Below are 17,131 nucleotides of genomic sequence, written 5' to 3' on the forward strand. Positions count from 1 at the left end.
AAATTTGACATATACAATCCCATACATAAACCGGTTTATGATGAGTTTTCATTTGACCTCTCTGATTTTCATAGTTAAAGAAGATATGGGACTGTGATTCGCGCGATTATAATTCATAACGAGTAGTATCATACAAATCAGATTTCAGAATGGCTCAAATTCCCAACCTAGACAACGCCCCTCTTAATCTCACATCCATTCGGTAATTTTTTCATTCTGCACAATTTCCTTTTAACCTTCAAATTTGTTAACCATAATTGTTATTTTTTGTTCAATTCAGGGAACAGTCTCAGAAGGAGCTTGTTAACATTCTCAAACATGTAAGCGATTCTTAATTCCACCAATTTTTGTTCTGTTTTGCTGTTATTTTAAATCAAATTAATGGCCAGTTTGTCTAGGCTTTGAAAAGTGATTTTTTTAGAATTTGATGCATTCCCATTTGTCTAAGCTTTATTCGCAAATAATTTTTTGTTGTTGTAGAAAAATGAAATTTAGCTTTCTTCACGAGAAGCTATATTTTTCAGCTTCTTGAGAAATCAGTTTTTAGAATCAGTTTCTTTAAGCCTAATTTTTTTGCAGCTTCTGCTTTTTTGTGAAAGCTCAACCAAACTAAAGTTATTTGAAATCGTTTTCTTTTATCAAAATTGTCTGAAATGATTTTCTTTGATCAAAATAATCACTTTTATTTATGAGAAAAGCTTAAACAAATGATTGCTTAAATTTCAATTATTCCATTTATTTTGGTTTAAGCTTTGCAATTATTATGGTGGCACTGAACATGGACTAGATGAATAGATGTTTGTGATTTTATCTTGTCTTCTTGTAGATTCGAGGAAAGAAGTGTTTGGTGATAGATCAGAAGCTTGGGGACTCTCTCTCCCTCATCATACAGACATCACTTCTCAAGGCATTTTTCTCCAAATTATTATTACCTTGCCCTTAGTTATTTACCAAGTTTTGTTTATTTGTAGAAAATCAATCCCCAAAAATGAGTTTAATTCTGATGTATCGTTAGTGTAAAGTTTTTTAAACTAGCAACCAATCATATATCACCATATGCGTGGACTTTTAGGATTCTTATTAGAAGAGTTAATTATTTTTCAGGATGTGACAATGCATGATTAATGTTAGTATAAAAAACCTATACCCTAACAGTACATCATAATTAAATCCTGTAAAACTTATGTTGCAAATTTTTCTGCCTACATCTGAATACAATACAAATGATGATTAGTTGTATAATTGATTTTGATTAAATTCATATTTCTTATCTCACATGTCAAATATCCATGCCTCATCAATACCTGTTCTTTTTTAATTTACAATTGAGAAGTCACATCTAACTAACAAACAGGAGCATGGAGTTGAATTGCGTCATCTTTCAGCTGACCCAGTTCAAACTGACTGCAGCAAAGTGGTTTACCTTGTGCGCTCTCAGCCTAATTTGATGAGATTCATATGTTCAAATATTCAAAATGATGTTTCAAAAGGATTGCAAAGAGAATATCATGTTTATTTTGTCCCCCGTCGCACTGTTGCTTGTGAGAAAGTAAGTTTTCCTTGGAAATGAATCCATCTCCGTTAAAATGCGATATTTTTATATCTATCATTATAAATAGTTAATTTTCTTTTTCAGGTTCTCGAGGAAGAGAAATTACATCAATTGATCACAATAGGGGAATATCCCTTGTACATTGTACCAATGGATGAGGATGTACTATCGTTTGAGCTTGATCTTGCTTACAAAGTATGTTGGATATTACTACTCATGCTGATATATTTGTTGAGTTTCTTTAGTCTTTTATATTGTTATAATTTGTTGGCTTTGGAATTCTCTTGCATTTAGTATTTGCTTTGACTAATTACTACCTCTTATCTTTGTTTGCCTTCTCTTTGTGGTAGGAATGCCAAGTTGATGGTGATACAGGCTCACTTTGGCATATTGCAAAAGCCATTCACAAACTTGAGGTTCTTTTGAATACATAATGCTGTATATTTTTGAAACAAGGAAAGGAAGCTTTAGAATTATAACAATCAACATCAAACAAAAAGCAGATAATCCAATAGAATTGTTATCTGAAATATGATCATATGAAATTACTCTGATCAGTGTGTTCTCTTACTTAAACTTTTCATTTCTGTGTTGCAATCACTATATCCTGTAGTTTTCTTTTGGAGTGATACCAAATGTGAGGGCAAAAGGAAAAGCATCTGTCCGTGTTGCAGACATCCTAAACCGAATGCAAACTGAGGAGCCGGTTAACTCATCTGATGTAATCATGCTCTAGTCTGCTTTTCTCTTCAAGTTGATTAGTGTAGCAGAAAAAAACTGAAGTTATTAAAGCTTATTTAATTTAAAATGCGCAGTACAATCCTCTGATTATTCGCTCTTTTTTTGTACAGACTGCAATGCCAGAGATAAATACAGTAATCCTTTTGGATAGAGAGGTATGTCCTGTTTTCGACCCATCTGTCTTATTCATAATTTTTAGCGTCTTTTGGGATTTTCTACTTGGTGCTTCTGCACTGTGTAATTTTTTTTCATTACTTCTAAAATAGAGCATGTCCTGCAGATATCTCTTTAATTCATAAAAAATGTTAATTCAAGATTTTGTCCATAAATGAGAATATGAGATTACAAAATGGGAAGTTGAATGAATGAATACTTGCTATATCCATGCTTAATTTTCCATTTGCACTTTAAGTTTCATATCTTGTTAAGGTCCTACCATTCCAATTATTTGGATACAAGTGGTGTTGACATAAATGATTGTCACTGAAAATATGCACGCTTTGGATGCAGGTGGACATGGTTACTCCTTTGTGTTCCCAGTTAACATACGAGGGGCTACTTGATGAGGCAAGTTAACACAGAATTAGTCTAGCTCTTTTGAATGAATAAATTTGCACAAGAGTTTATTACCTTTTTATTTGGTCAGGATTTTCTGTTGAGAATATTCCCTAAACAATTTGGCCAGCCTAATAATTTCTTTCCCTTTATTTCTTTGTAATATTATAAGTTAGAATATGGAAATTTTCGTAATGCATATTTCAGTGTTTTGTCCAATGAGTTTTAGGGTTGTATACAGGCTTCATGGACTATTGTATTATGAGTTGGTCTTGACAAAAATATTATTGCACTATGTAAATAGTGTTAAAATGGCGCGTTATTTTATTTTGTTTTACTGAATATGTATAATTGCAGTTTCTGCATGTCAGCAATGGTTCTGTAGAGCTTGATGCATCTATTATGGGTCTTCAACAAGAAGGGAAAAAAACTAAAGTTCCACTTAATTCAAGGTAAATTATTTTTTCATTTTCTGTATTTGGTGAAGCGATGACATTGTTTTTTCTATCAGAAGATTGATTTATATAGTGTTTTTTGTTACTCTTCCAATCCTCGAGTTCAGGAGTAGGTTGCTTTCTCTAATATTCATGCTAGCTCTTCTGTTTCATTTCCATTTTGCTCAGAATATTTTTTTGGAATAACATTTACTTGCATGGTCTGTGCTAGTGACAAGCTTTTTAAGGAGATACGGGATCTCAACTTTGAAATTGTTGTCCAGGTTGACTTTTTTTACTATATGTATCATACTTATATCTTAATAGTTAACATCCACTCTTTTTCACACAAACAAGGGCAGAGAGATGGGTATTTATTAAAATGATCGTTATCACTGTAGTTCTATTTTCTCAGTTGCTATCCTCAGTATTGCAGATTTTGCGTCAAAAAGCTACATCCATGAAGCAAGACTACACAGAGATGACAACTACTGTAAGTAGATGGTCGCATACCTGGACATTGATTTTACTGTCCATTTTGCAAAAATAACTGTTTCAAAACCCATTTTTCACGTTCAAGTAATCTCATCGAATACACTGAAATCCCGTTGTTTCCTTTTCCTTCTTTAGAGATCAAATACACCAAGTTTTCAGCTAGTTTTACTGCTATGCTTTATCTGTACAAGTTAATTATACAGTTGTGTGCATGCTTGATTAATACCAGATTTAAGGATTATACACATTACTGCTTGAGTTAGATGCACATGCATTAAAATTTCAAAATGTACTTAAAGAAGTTTTTATAACTTTTGGAAAATTAAAATGGATTTGTAATGCCTTTCTAATATATTGCTTTCCATGAACCAGACACAGTCAGTTTCTGAGTTGAAGGACTTTGTGAAAAAGCTTAACTCCTTGCCAGAGATAACTGTAAGAACATCTTTGTTGTAGTGTTGACATATCATTAAAAGAATTGCCACAGTGAGTACCAATTCATATTATGCTTTAAATTATTTTCACAGAGACACATAAATCTCGCTCAGCATCTGACAAAATTCACATCAAAGCCTTCATTTCTTGGGAAGCTTGATATGGAACATACGATTGTTGAGTCTGAAAGTTATGACATGTGAGTTAATTTTGCCAGCAGAGCTTAAAATGTTGGGCAGTAGTCTACATTTCAAATTAATATAATTTCTCTACTCGGCTATCCTGTGTTTTGGTGGTGGCCATTTGCTAAAGTTTGTGATGGGTTAATTGGTCCTGGCCTTCTGGCTATGGCCACTTGTTTTTGACTTGCTTGCCTAAAATTTTTGTTTGTGCAAAACATAAATTCCATACCATATTTGGTAACAAATACCAATTGCTGACATGTACTTAATTGCTCAAGCTGGGAACTTGTGGTAGTACTTATGACAAATAACTTCTCCAGATAGATATCCCACTGTTTCAAACATTTAAAGCTTCTTATATATTATGCTGATGAAGCATCTTATACTTTGCAAATGGATTTTAAATTACTTGGAAATGAACTTAGAGCATCAGTGGTTTGATTTGCAAAAAAAACTCAACTAATGCGGCACTCTTATCTCGGTCACTGTTTGCACAGTGCAGTTGACTGGCTGGTGATGCATGATGGTTCTCAGATTGCGTCATGTTCTTAGCTTAAGTTTTTATAATATGAATTATGAAACTGATGTTAGTTCATATATGTGCTATGCAGATGCTTTGAGTATATTGAAGAAATGATCCAGAAGCAGGAGCCTTTAATAACAGTTCTACGGCTTCTAATCCTATTTTCTGTCACTAATTCTGGGTTGCCAAAGAAACATTTTGACTACTTGAGGCAAGCTTGCATGATTCTGGATCCTTTACCCTGTTCCTTTCTCATTTTGTTACGTTTGTTAGATCTGTGGGAATGGCTAACCCACTATTTTCCCCATTTTGACTTTCATACAATATACTAGCAGATTTTATTTTCGTGTACTTAGTGTTTTCTTGTATATTTGTAACAATTTAGGAGAGAACTACTTCACAGCTATGGATTTGAGCACATAGCAACGCTAAATAATTTAGAGAAAGCTGGACTCTTTAAAAAGCAGGTATATGCATCACCTGTTTACTTATACATACAAAAGGATTTATTTTTAAATGTATTCCTGATTAACTCCTCATTTTGCATGTGAACCTTTTAGGAGACAAAAAGCAATTGGCCTACTATAAAACGTGCTCTGCAGCTTGTGGTTGAAGATACTGATACAGCCAAGTAATTTCCTTCTAGATGATGTCATCTATAAACCTTTATATGTTTTTTTAATTTTGTATAAAGTCCATGACATAATTCAAATCTCCTGTAGAAACATGGTAATAGGTATACATATTAGTGCATTGTGAAATGTAGAAAATGCAGAACCGCACATCCCAAAAGTCATTTCTCTATGTCTGCCTCTGTTAAGGTCAATTTTTGTTGCAGCAATTTCCTTTCCTAGATTTCTAGCCTTCCTTGCCCTTTTTTCTGGCTACCTGCACTACAAGAATATCCTTGGTGTTCACATAAATTTGTTTTGTAGTAAAAATGATGACACATCTTGCATTTGTAGTTTTTTAATTTGTCTTGGTGCATTAGTGCATGGTTCATCAGAAGATGTATGCATGATGTTCTTGCAAAAGTCTCGGGGGACTTTTAAATCATCATTATCGACAAACTACTATTATGCAATATTCTGGTTATCGAGTTATTATTGTCCTTTACTAACGCTTAAAATGATTTCCAACTTGGACAGCCCCAATGATATTTCTTATGTCTTCTCCGGATATGCACCACTGAGCATTCGTCTAGTCCAGCATGCCATTCGATCTGGATGGTAAATCTAAATCTCTATACTAATACTAATGGTCTTCATAGTTCTTGTTGAGCATGTCAATTAACTTTCTTAACTCCTAGTTCTTTGGTTCAAAGACGCCAACAATCACATTCCTGTACATGGTACTCACTGCAGTACATTTTATATGCTTTGCATTAGATATATTGAAATTTGATGAAGTTGAGAGATGTTTCTGAAATGGTCAAGAATTTTCTCTTAGCCTCTTTGATTTAGATTAGATATAATACAGTAGTCAAATTCCTAAATAGTAGGGATTGGAGAATCATCCTAATTAGAATTTCATATTCTATGCACAAAAAGAATCCAGTAGTATTATCAACAGGTAACTTAATAGGAAAAGCTCCATAGATGATATGTCATTGTTAGCACATATTCCCGTGTATTGCTCTCAGTCGAGGGTCAATTCCAATGTAATTGTGTTCAGTTGAATGCAGTATCATTGTTGCTCAGCTCCTTGCCTGATTCAAGAATTGAAAGCTGATGGATAATAAACAGTTGTTTCTACCTAATTACAGTATCTCAGCTTTTACTTATCCAAAGCTTCACATTTCACTTTTGTTGTATTATTACATGCAATACATTTTCTTTTACTTCAGAAGATGTATTCACTGGGTTAATTAATTGCATTAAATCTTAAGGTGAAATCTTATGTTTGGGTAATTAACGTGAGATTGGTAGTTGACCACATGCAATATTGATTGTGATAATTGATCTTTTAGGCGTCCTGTTGAAGAAATCTTGAAACTGCTGCCAGGACCTCATTTAGAAACAAAGAGGGTTAGTACCTATCAAGTTGACCTACTGAAAATACTGCAATTCATATTATAATTGTCAACTCTTACTGGATGTGCTTTCTCATTTCATATTTCCAAGTTCTTATACTGCTTTTAAATCAAAATTACATCCTCAATCCTCATTAATATTTGGTTCATCTCTCTTCCTAGTTATATTGAGTTTTGCTTGCTCTATTGCTTGTGCAGGGTGGATTCTCAAATAGCCCATCATTTGACACTTTATCAGGGGCTTCTACCAGTATAGCTAAGTATGTTTTTGTGTGTGCTAGTTTTCTAGAAATTTGTTTTTCCTTTTTTATCATCAATATAGTAATACTATATAAATATCATTCAATGCTTACTATTTCATGTAAATGTCTCTGCTAAGTCACTAAGATAAACAATTTAACATTATATCTTTCAACAAGGCTCGGATAGATCTTGCTATATATACTTTATTTTATCCACAATCTATTACTTATGGAAGATGTACCTTAGCCTCTTGCCCAGGTGACCACATTTCATCTGTCTATAGTTTTTGGTGACTAGGTTCTTGAAAGGGATGGCTATGTGAACGGGGGTGGCTTATGTTTGAGATTGGTGTTTGATGAAATCTTATAATTTTGCCAATTAACTTTTTTCTTTCTGACTCTTTGCATATTTCAGGGTAGCTGATGGAAGGCGTGCCCTGGTGCTTGTTGTTTTTGTTGGGGGTGTTACCTTTGCAGAGATTTCTGCACTTCGATTTCTCAGCGCTCAGGTGTGTTAACTGTTGCCTGTTTTTGAATGTCCACAATGCACCGTGTTAACTGATACAATTATTGCTATAATTTAAAAGTAAATTATCAGAATATGACTATTGGTCTATAAAATACTATCAGGTAGGCAGACTTCTCTGATAGTAAATTTGTGTGGCCTAGCAGCTTGCTTTTGAAGATTGTAATAAGCTGTATCTTTCTGAAGTTAAAATTGCTATTCTATAACTTCCTAAACAAAAAATTTAAAAAAGAAATCAATTCCTAAAAATTGTTTTCCGAACTCACTCTTAGAGAGTTCTAGGCTCACTGATGAGTTGTTGATACATTTCTCTATGATACATGGAACTTCTGAAAGGGTCTCAAATGACGAGGGAGCAAGCAACAAGGCGTTGGTCTAGTGATGTATGGCCCCATTGGATCCCCAAGGTCGAGAGTTCGATTCCTAGGAGCGACACTTGTTGGGAGGGGCAACCATGAACACTAACTACTTCACAGCTATGGATTTGAGCACATAGCAACGCTAAATAATTTAGAGAAAGCTGGACTCTTTAAAAAGCAGGTATATGCATCACCTGTTTACTTATACATACAAAAGGATTTATTTTTAAATGTATTCCTGATTAACTCCTCATTTTGCATGTGAACCTTTTAGGAGACAAAAAGCAATTGGCCTACTATAAAACGTGCTCTGCAGCTTGTGGTTGAAGATACTGATACAGCCAAGTAATTTCCTTCTAGATGATGTCATCTATAAACCTTTATATGTTTTTTTAATTTTGTATAAAGTCCATGACATAATTCAAATCTCCTGTAGAAACATGGTAATAGGTATACATATTAGTGCATTGTGAAATGTAGAAAATGCAGAACCGCACATCCCAAAAGTCATTTCTCTATGTCTGCCTCTGTTAAGGTCAATTTTTGTTGCAGCAATTTCCTTTCCTAGATTTCTAGCCTTCCTTGCCCTTTTTTCTGGCTACCTGCACTACAAGAATATCCTTGGTGTTCACATAAATTTGTTTTGTAGTAAAAATGATGACACATCTTGCATTTGTAGTTTTTTAATTTGTCTTGGTGCATTAGTGCATGGTTCATCAGAAGATGTATGCATGATGTTCTTGCAAAAGTCTCGGGGGACTTTTAAATCATCATTATCGACAAACTACTATTATGCAATATTCTGGTTATCGAGTTATTATTGTCCTTTACTAACGCTTAAAATGATTTCCAACTTGGACAGCCCCAATGATATTTCTTATGTCTTCTCCGGATATGCACCACTGAGCATTCGTCTAGTCCAGCATGCCATTCGATCTGGATGGTAAATCTAAATCTCTATACTAATACTAATGGTCTTCATAGTTCTTGTTGAGCATGTCAATTAACTTTCTTAACTCCTAGTTCTTTGGTTCAAAGACGCCAACAATCACATTCCTGTACATGGTACTCACTGCAGTACATTTTATATGCTTTGCATTAGATATATTGAAATTTGATGAAGTTGAGAGATGTTTCTGAAATGGTCAAGAATTTTCTCTTAGCCTCTTTGATTTAGATTAGATATAATACAGTAGTCAAATTCCTAAATAGTAGGGATTGGAGAATCATCCTAATTAGAATTTCATATTCTATGCACAAAAAGAATCCAGTAGTATTATCAACAGGTAACTTAATAGGAAAAGCTCCATAGATGATATGTCATTGTTAGCACATATTCCCGTGTATTGCTCTCAGTCGAGGGTCAATTCCAATGTAATTGTGTTCAGTTGAATGCAGTATCATTGTTGCTCAGCTCCTTGCCTGATTCAAGAATTGAAAGCTGATGGATAATAAACAGTTGTTTCTACCTAATTACAGTATCTCAGCTTTTACTTATCCAAAGCTTCACATTTCACTTTTGTTGTATTATTACATGCAATACATTTTCTTTTACTTCAGAAGATGTATTCACTGGGTTAATTAATTGCATTAAATCTTAAGGTGAAATCTTATGTTTGGGTAATTAACGTGAGATTGGTAGTTGACCACATGCAATATTGATTGTGATAATTGATCTTTTAGGCGTCCTGTTGAAGAAATCTTGAAACTGCTGCCAGGACCTCATTTAGAAACAAAGAGGGTTAGTACCTATCAAGTTGACCTACTGAAAATACTGCAATTCATATTATAATTGTCAACTCTTACTGGATGTGCTTTCTCATTTCATATTTCCAAGTTCTTATACTGCTTTTAAATCAAAATTACATCCTCAATCCTCATTAATATTTGGTTCATCTCTCTTCCTAGTTATATTGAGTTTTGCTTGCTCTATTGCTTGTGCAGGGTGGATTCTCAAATAGCCCATCATTTGACACTTTATCAGGGGCTTCTACCAGTATAGCTAAGTATGTTTTTGTGTGTGCTAGTTTTCTAGAAATTTGTTTTTCCTTTTTTATCATCAATATAGTAATACTATATAAATATCATTCAATGCTTACTATTTCATGTAAATGTCTCTGCTAAGTCACTAAGATAAACAATTTAACATTATATCTTTCAACAAGGCTCGGATAGATCTTGCTATATATACTTTATTTTATCCACAATCTATTACTTATGGAAGATGTACCTTAGCCTCTTGCCCAGGTGACCACATTTCATCTGTCTATAGTTTTTGGTGACTAGGTTCTTGAAAGGGATGGCTATGTGAACGGGGGTGGCTTATGTTTGAGATTGGTGTTTGATGAAATCTTATAATTTTGCCAATTAACTTTTTTCTTTCTGACTCTTTGCATATTTCAGGGTAGCTGATGGAAGGCGTGCCCTGGTGCTTGTTGTTTTTGTTGGGGGTGTTACCTTTGCAGAGATTTCTGCACTTCGATTTCTCAGCGCTCAGGTGTGTTAACTGTTGCCTGTTTTTGAATGTCCACAATGCACCGTGTTAACTGATACAATTATTGCTATAATTTAAAAGTAAATTATCAGAATATGACTATTGGTCTATAAAATACTATCAGGTAGGCAGACTTCTCTGATAGTAAATTTGTGTGGCCTAGCAGCTTGCTTTTGAAGATTGTAATAAGCTGTATCTTTCTGAAGTTAAAATTGCTATTCTATAACTTCCTAAACAAAAAATTTAAAAAAGAAATCAATTCCTAAAAATTGTTTTCCGAACTCACTCTTAGAGAGTTCTAGGCTCACTGATGAGTTGTTGATACATTTCTCTATGATACATGGAACTTCTGAAAGGGTCTCAAATGACGAGGGAGCAAGCAACAAGGCGTTGGTCTAGTGATGTATGGCCCCATTGGATCCCCAAGGTCGAGAGTTCGATTCCTAGGAGCGACACTTGTTGGGAGGGGCAACCATGAACACTGAAAGGGATTAGTTCCTTACCCAAAAAGGTGAGGGGATACCCTTGGTAGTACCAAAAAAATGATGAGGGAGCGCAGGTAAGCTAGCTTAACTGGTTGAGGTTAGGAACTTGAAACATCGGAACTCCTAGTAGAAAAACTACGGAGATGGTGGATAAGCTTTGGTTCTCAAGAAGAGGTCAAACATGCAATGGAGTGATTCTCAATATGGATGACACTGGAAGGAAACATTAGAAGCTGATAAGATCGTTGCCCTAAAGCTAGTTCACCATAAGGAAACTGTATAAGACGTATGCCCATAAAACTGGACTAAGTGCTTAAACCAAATTTGGTTCTGAGAGGATCTAGACTGGATTATTCATGCCACCCCAGTAGGAAAAAAGTCTCTTTGTTGGAGGAGACTGGACATGTTGGGAGAGAAGCAAATAATTATAAGAGCGTCTGTAGGAGACATGTTTTTTGAGAAATAAATAAGGGAAAGAGTACAATTTTGGACTTAAGAAAACATGGTTTTATGATAATTAATGTCTTCAAAATAGCAGAGCCTCATACACTGGACCACCCTTTAATGCCTTCAAAATAGGGATGAACAACCAACAAGGCTTTGGTCCAGTAGCATAAGGCACCGCTTGATCCCCAGAAAGATCAAAATGTCAAAAGTTCGATTCCTGATAGCGACACTTGTTGGGAGGGCAGCCACGCACCCCGAAAGAGATTAGTTCTTTATCCAAAAGGTGAAGGGATACCCTTAGTAATACCAAAAAATAGGGATAAACATGTTTGTATGTTACTCCTTTCAAAATAAGGACCTCGAGAACACAAAATTAGGGAAAATATATTTTCAAGTGTCCTAGTGTTCAAATCTTATTTCCAACAGCATGGCCGTGTGAAATACATAAAGAAATAACATGTTTGTTTTGTTATGTGTTTACCATATGATATTGAACATGTTCATTATTGGACAACTCCATTTATGTTTTTCACTGGAAAGTTTAATTACTCTTTCCTTCCTTTTATCTCACTTTATCCAATTGACCAGAATTTGGGTCTAAATCTTTTCCTTTTTGGTTCCTTTCTCCTAATTCTTAATGTGGTTTGTTTTGCAGGAAGGCATGGCATATGATTTGATCATTGCAACAACAAAAATAGTCAATGGCCAAACCTTGATTGAAACATTTATGGAAAAGGTGGGTTGATTAAAGAGTGTAATATTTTCAGTTTATCATCATGAGTACCTTTCTCTTGGTTTAGGGAGGTGAGTTTATCTCAGTTGATGAAATCATGCCAAACCAATGCTATGCCTAAAGGAGTTTTTCTATGATGTTGCCAAACTGATACTGACGAAAACTTAATTGGTGCTATAAAATCTCCCAATGTTGATTTTGTAAGTGGGGTGATTCATAATTGGGGGAGGATAGGAACCTAGCCCTGGGAAGGAACTATCCAAACTTATAGTTTGAGGGCTATTTTTTTGTTACTTGGGTACAAAATATTTTGAGGGTTATTTTTGCTTGTTTGTGACAAATGATTGAGTGTTGTATGTATAATGGGTTTGTCTACTTTTATTTAGCATTGCGTTATTGTTTATTTTGGTTGAATATACAAAATTGAAGTGGCAATGTTCATTCTACATTTTGAAATCCTTCTTGAATTTTTGTTTAAAAAACATACTTTTAGAAGATTGTGTAACCACAGTCCTAGTAAGCTTAATTGATAACAAACCGTGAAAGGAGGTGACTGACATTACATTTCAAAAGGTACCTTAATTTCTTGGGGTACAGCCAAAAAAATATTAAGGCAATCTGATTTATAAAAGGTAATCTCTATTCCAAATCATAGAAGAGCCAAAAGAATTAGTTTTGTACTTCCTCAACCATGTTCTTGCATATATAGGATTCTTGGGGCTTCAGAAGAGTTTATAAAATTTATTTTGGTAAACCCCACCATTAGTAAAATTTTGATTTCCAACAATAAATCATTTTTTCATCAATATTATTGCGTCAATTCTCACCCACTACTAAGCATCTTAAAATGTCAGTCCAGCAATAACATGTACAATACAAAATGGCAACTAGTTAAAAAATACGAACCTCAGCAATACATTATTCCTACTCCACATTTATTTTGCAACTAACTAACCATAATTATTCTTAAGACAGTTTCTGATAATTATTGACATTCAATCAGTAACAACCACAATAATTGATTGATAATCACATTTACCTTTAGATAAAACAAAATTGAGCACAATACTCAATGTTTCTAATAATAAACACATAATTATGCATTACTTTGTTCATTATTATTATAATACTAACTAAAACACCAAAAACTCCATTATACTACTGCCACAAACTGAAGCAGTAAGCAGATCATTGTTTCCATTGGCACGCAACCTTCATTCTTTTAAAAAAAAAAAATTACACTACCAAGGTATCGCATCATCTTATAGGTAAGAAACTAATCCATTTTAAGGTGTGTGATTGTCTCCACTAACGAGTATCGCTCATAAGAATCAAACACTTGACCTTTTGATTTTTGTAGTAATCTAGTGAATCTTACCACTAAACTAGCACCTTATTGGTCACTCTTTCAATTTAGTAATACATGTATACAAGAAGAATTTTTTGTTGCATACTTTCAATTTAGTAATGTTGTGTCTCAAGGGATCATGTTGTATACTTTCAATTTATATTCTGTTCATTATTATTGTTCTTTTGTATTGAACGAGTATGGTGGGAATCAAGTGCCCGATTGAGTTGAAGTGATCTGAAGTCTTGGTCGGAATGCTGTCTATCCCGCCAATGAAAGTATTTGAAAATGTTCTCCAACGATCAAGTCAGTATGTAGTTTTCTAGAGAGAGAATGAAAGTAAATAAGAGAGAAGTTAGAGCAATAGCAATGAATGCAAGTAATAAATGAGGGAATGAGAATTAATCATACTTCTTGTATGGGGATCTTCTTTTTGTAGAGTTTAGAGCGGCTGATGTGGAGTATGGCCATTGGTTAATACATGGTGGGTACAATGAGGATATGTTGGGTTGTTCTTAACCATCCTGCAGGTATGCAATTGTCACTTTGTCGGGGGGCAGGTAGAATTTGTTGGCGGCGTGATAGGTGGAATGTCAGCTCGCATTAAATGAGAGTTAGTGACGCATTAATGGTGAGGTCAGAGATGCATTAATGATGAATCATAGGCATTTATGGTACCTATAGTGGATTTGGTCCGCCCTAGGCGGGTGAACAAGAGATACTCAGTTTGGGTATGTGCCCAAGACGAGCTAGGAACAACCCAAATTTATCCGGGGTGGAACATTTGCCCTCAGTTTATTAGGGCGGCCGAAGGTGGGGCAGGCTGCTAGACTCAAGACAATCCGATGTGATGGGTTCGGGTAGCATTTAGGTGTAGGGGTAGGTCATGATACCTATCTTTCCTTGCCTAGCACATGGAGGTTAAGAACGTTTCATTTGGAGGCCTCAGGTGTCTAATTGACGCGCTTGTTCGTTTGAGATTTCCTACTTTGGTTTTCGAGTCACCGTTGGATCGTTCTCGAGTGATATTGTACGGGTGGATGTGCCCCTGGGGTTGGGCTTTGGGGAGGTTTGGGCCTAGGCCCTCCCCTATAAATAGGGGATCTTCTCCTTCCCCTTTCATTATCCTTTCTTTTTGAAATCTTCTTGCCGAGCTTGCATCGTCTCCTGAATCCGGACAAGTGAATTTCCTTTTCATCCAGAACTCTCATCCTAACACTCAGTAATTTCTCTCCCCTTTCCTATTTATTTATTTTCGTGCTATGACCAGTGAAGAATCTAGTTCCGACGAGTTGGAGGTCTTGTCCGGACCTCCACCCATTTTTACTATGTTCGCGACCTGTCACCAAAGGCGAGCCCGTCTCAACTCTTCCTCGGGTAATAGTCGGTCCGCCTGGAGGAGACCACATCAAACTTCATTTCCTTCCCTATTTCAGGAGCTAAGGAAGAAGAGGAGCGAGAATGAGGTTGCATTGTTAGACCGGGCAACTTTTCACAAGAAGTGGGGTCCGGTCTTGGATGACACGTCCAACTTGGAATCTGACACTTCTTCTAGTGACAGGTTGCTCACGAGGAGGAACATCACTAACCGTGCTGACCAATTTACCATCCTAGAGGAGATGGTGGGTCCAAAATCTACTTACTGGTGGGTGGATTGTGAAGTCTTGGGCACTATCTCCTTCTATTCTACGGATAAGCGCCCAACTGTAGATGTCCTCACTCGTCCGACAAATGACATTTTATGGTACGGTCTCTCTGACCGGGAGCGGGTTTTCCAAGATATCTTCTTGGAGAATAAGAACCGGTGAAGCTTCTACATGTACGAATACGTCTGCCGACAGATTGGGGTGAGGATACCCTTTGATGGGTGGTACGTCAAGGTGTTGCAACACCTTCAAGTGGCCCCTTCAAAACTCAACCCCAACTCATGAGGTTTTATCCAAGCATTCAAGATATTTTGTGAGGTCATTGAGCAACCTTGCACCCTTCGTCTCTTCTTCTGGATGTTCCGGGTTGGTCACAGTTCCAACAAAGACGAGAATGACGCAGGCCGTTGGGGCTAGACGTTGCTCCAATCCAGAAATGGTTGTGCCCTCTTCCAACCGTTTGAGGGGTCTATGAAGAACCGGAAGAATGGGTTCTTCCGGGTGGAGGTGCAGGGTACCCGACATACTTGGGCGTATGACCCTAATGGTCAGCCCCATTTTCCGTTTTCTTGGGACGGGGGGATCCATCAAAAGCTTGCCAAGTCTTTCAGTTTCTCCTACAATTAGCAGGATGATTGGGAACGTGAGGTGGCAGATGAAATCCTGTCTTGGATAGAGGCAGGTCGGGTTATAGCATGTTATAAGCTAGTCCAAGGTGATCATGCTTTCGAGGCGGAGGTTGGTGAGTATCCGAATTTAGGTGCCTTATCTTTTTGTAATGTCGTTATATGACCACACTTGTTCCTAATTTTCTTTTTTCTACCAGATGTTGGTCTTTTTGGTATGACAAGTGAATCGTATCGTTCAAGTAACAAAACCGGTAAATACCGAGATATCGTCCTCAGAGAGAAATTCGAATCTATACTATTTTCTAAAATAGTAAATTGAGTAGATATGTACAAAGTTGAGGAATAATATTGTTCATTGGTTTAGGTTATAAAAAATGGTTAATTTAAAATGGGTTTCTAAAACAAAATGAAAATGGTTGGGATTGACTTTCATCATTCCTCCTTTTTGTAATCTTTAGATTCAATTCTATAAAACTTGTGAAGTTATTGATCTTGATGCAATGTTTTCTTCAAATCATCTATATCAATTTCTTGATTACAAAATCCTTAGATAATTCATCAAACACCAATTCCTTGGATATTTAATCAATTATCTAGCATTAAACCTAATGTAAAAGCAATTCATACATCATAGTCCATTCCTAGATCAATGATGAATCAAGAAAGATTATCCAGATTCGATTCCATGTTTAACTTCCGAGTTAAACTTGGATCCAAGATCAAGAATCTAGAAATTAAGAAGAATCAAGCATTAAGCAAAGGATAAACTTTCCAAAATGAAACAACAAAATATATTTTCGAATTGAATGCAAGAATACAAGAGTTAGAAGATTACATTTCAATCCCAACATAGAGAGAATTAGTCACTCATCCTATGCATTACAACATTGGAATGATGTAAAATACAAGAAATCCAGATCTAAAGTCATTCCCACATTCTCTCCCGTGTTTCTCTCTCTAGAAAGTATGAAGAAAGTGCCTTTAAACTGATTGGAACCCCCTCACATTCGTGTAATCGCCTATATCTAATTTAGAATTTTTGCCTCTCGCTCGAGCGATAGAGAAAATTTTAGTATTAAGAAACTCTTCTAGCTTGAGCGACAACTATGGCTTGGGCGAGAAATTCAGAGTTTTGAATCTGTATTTCTCGCTTGAGCGAGGTGCTCTCACTCGGGCGAGAGACACACAAAAATTTTGACATCCAAAAATGGGAATTGTCACTTGAGCGACAACCTCTCACTCAGGCGAGAGGTCAAATTGATGCTTGGGCGAG

At 35.8% G+C, this 17,131-nt stretch overlaps 1 protein-coding gene across 1 annotated transcript; it reads left to right on the top strand.

Annotated features, from left to right (window-relative positions):
* Nucleotides 1–12,693, top strand: LOC109335092 (vacuolar protein-sorting-associated protein 33 homolog). The gene is made up of 22 exons (XM_019571164.1): nt 1–202; nt 281–320; nt 827–907; nt 1,355–1,549; nt 1,637–1,747; nt 1,903–1,968; nt 2,166–2,273; nt 2,404–2,448; nt 2,804–2,860; nt 3,206–3,300; nt 3,515–3,566; nt 3,719–3,775; nt 4,150–4,212; nt 4,305–4,411; nt 5,006–5,128; nt 5,303–5,384; nt 5,478–5,548; nt 6,066–6,146; nt 6,887–6,944; nt 7,148–7,209; nt 7,607–7,700; nt 12,158–12,693. Exons 1-22 carry the CDS (start codon nt 150–152, stop codon nt 12,245–12,247), a joined length of 1,791 nt encoding a protein of 596 aa, XP_019426709.1. The 5' UTR covers nt 1–149; the 3' UTR covers nt 12,248–12,693.

Source organism: Lupinus angustifolius, chromosome LG02, assembly GCF_001865875.1.
Source record: "Lupinus angustifolius cultivar Tanjil chromosome LG02, LupAngTanjil_v1.0, whole genome shotgun sequence".
Taxonomy (NCBI): Eukaryota; Viridiplantae; Streptophyta; class Magnoliopsida; order Fabales; family Fabaceae; genus Lupinus; species Lupinus angustifolius.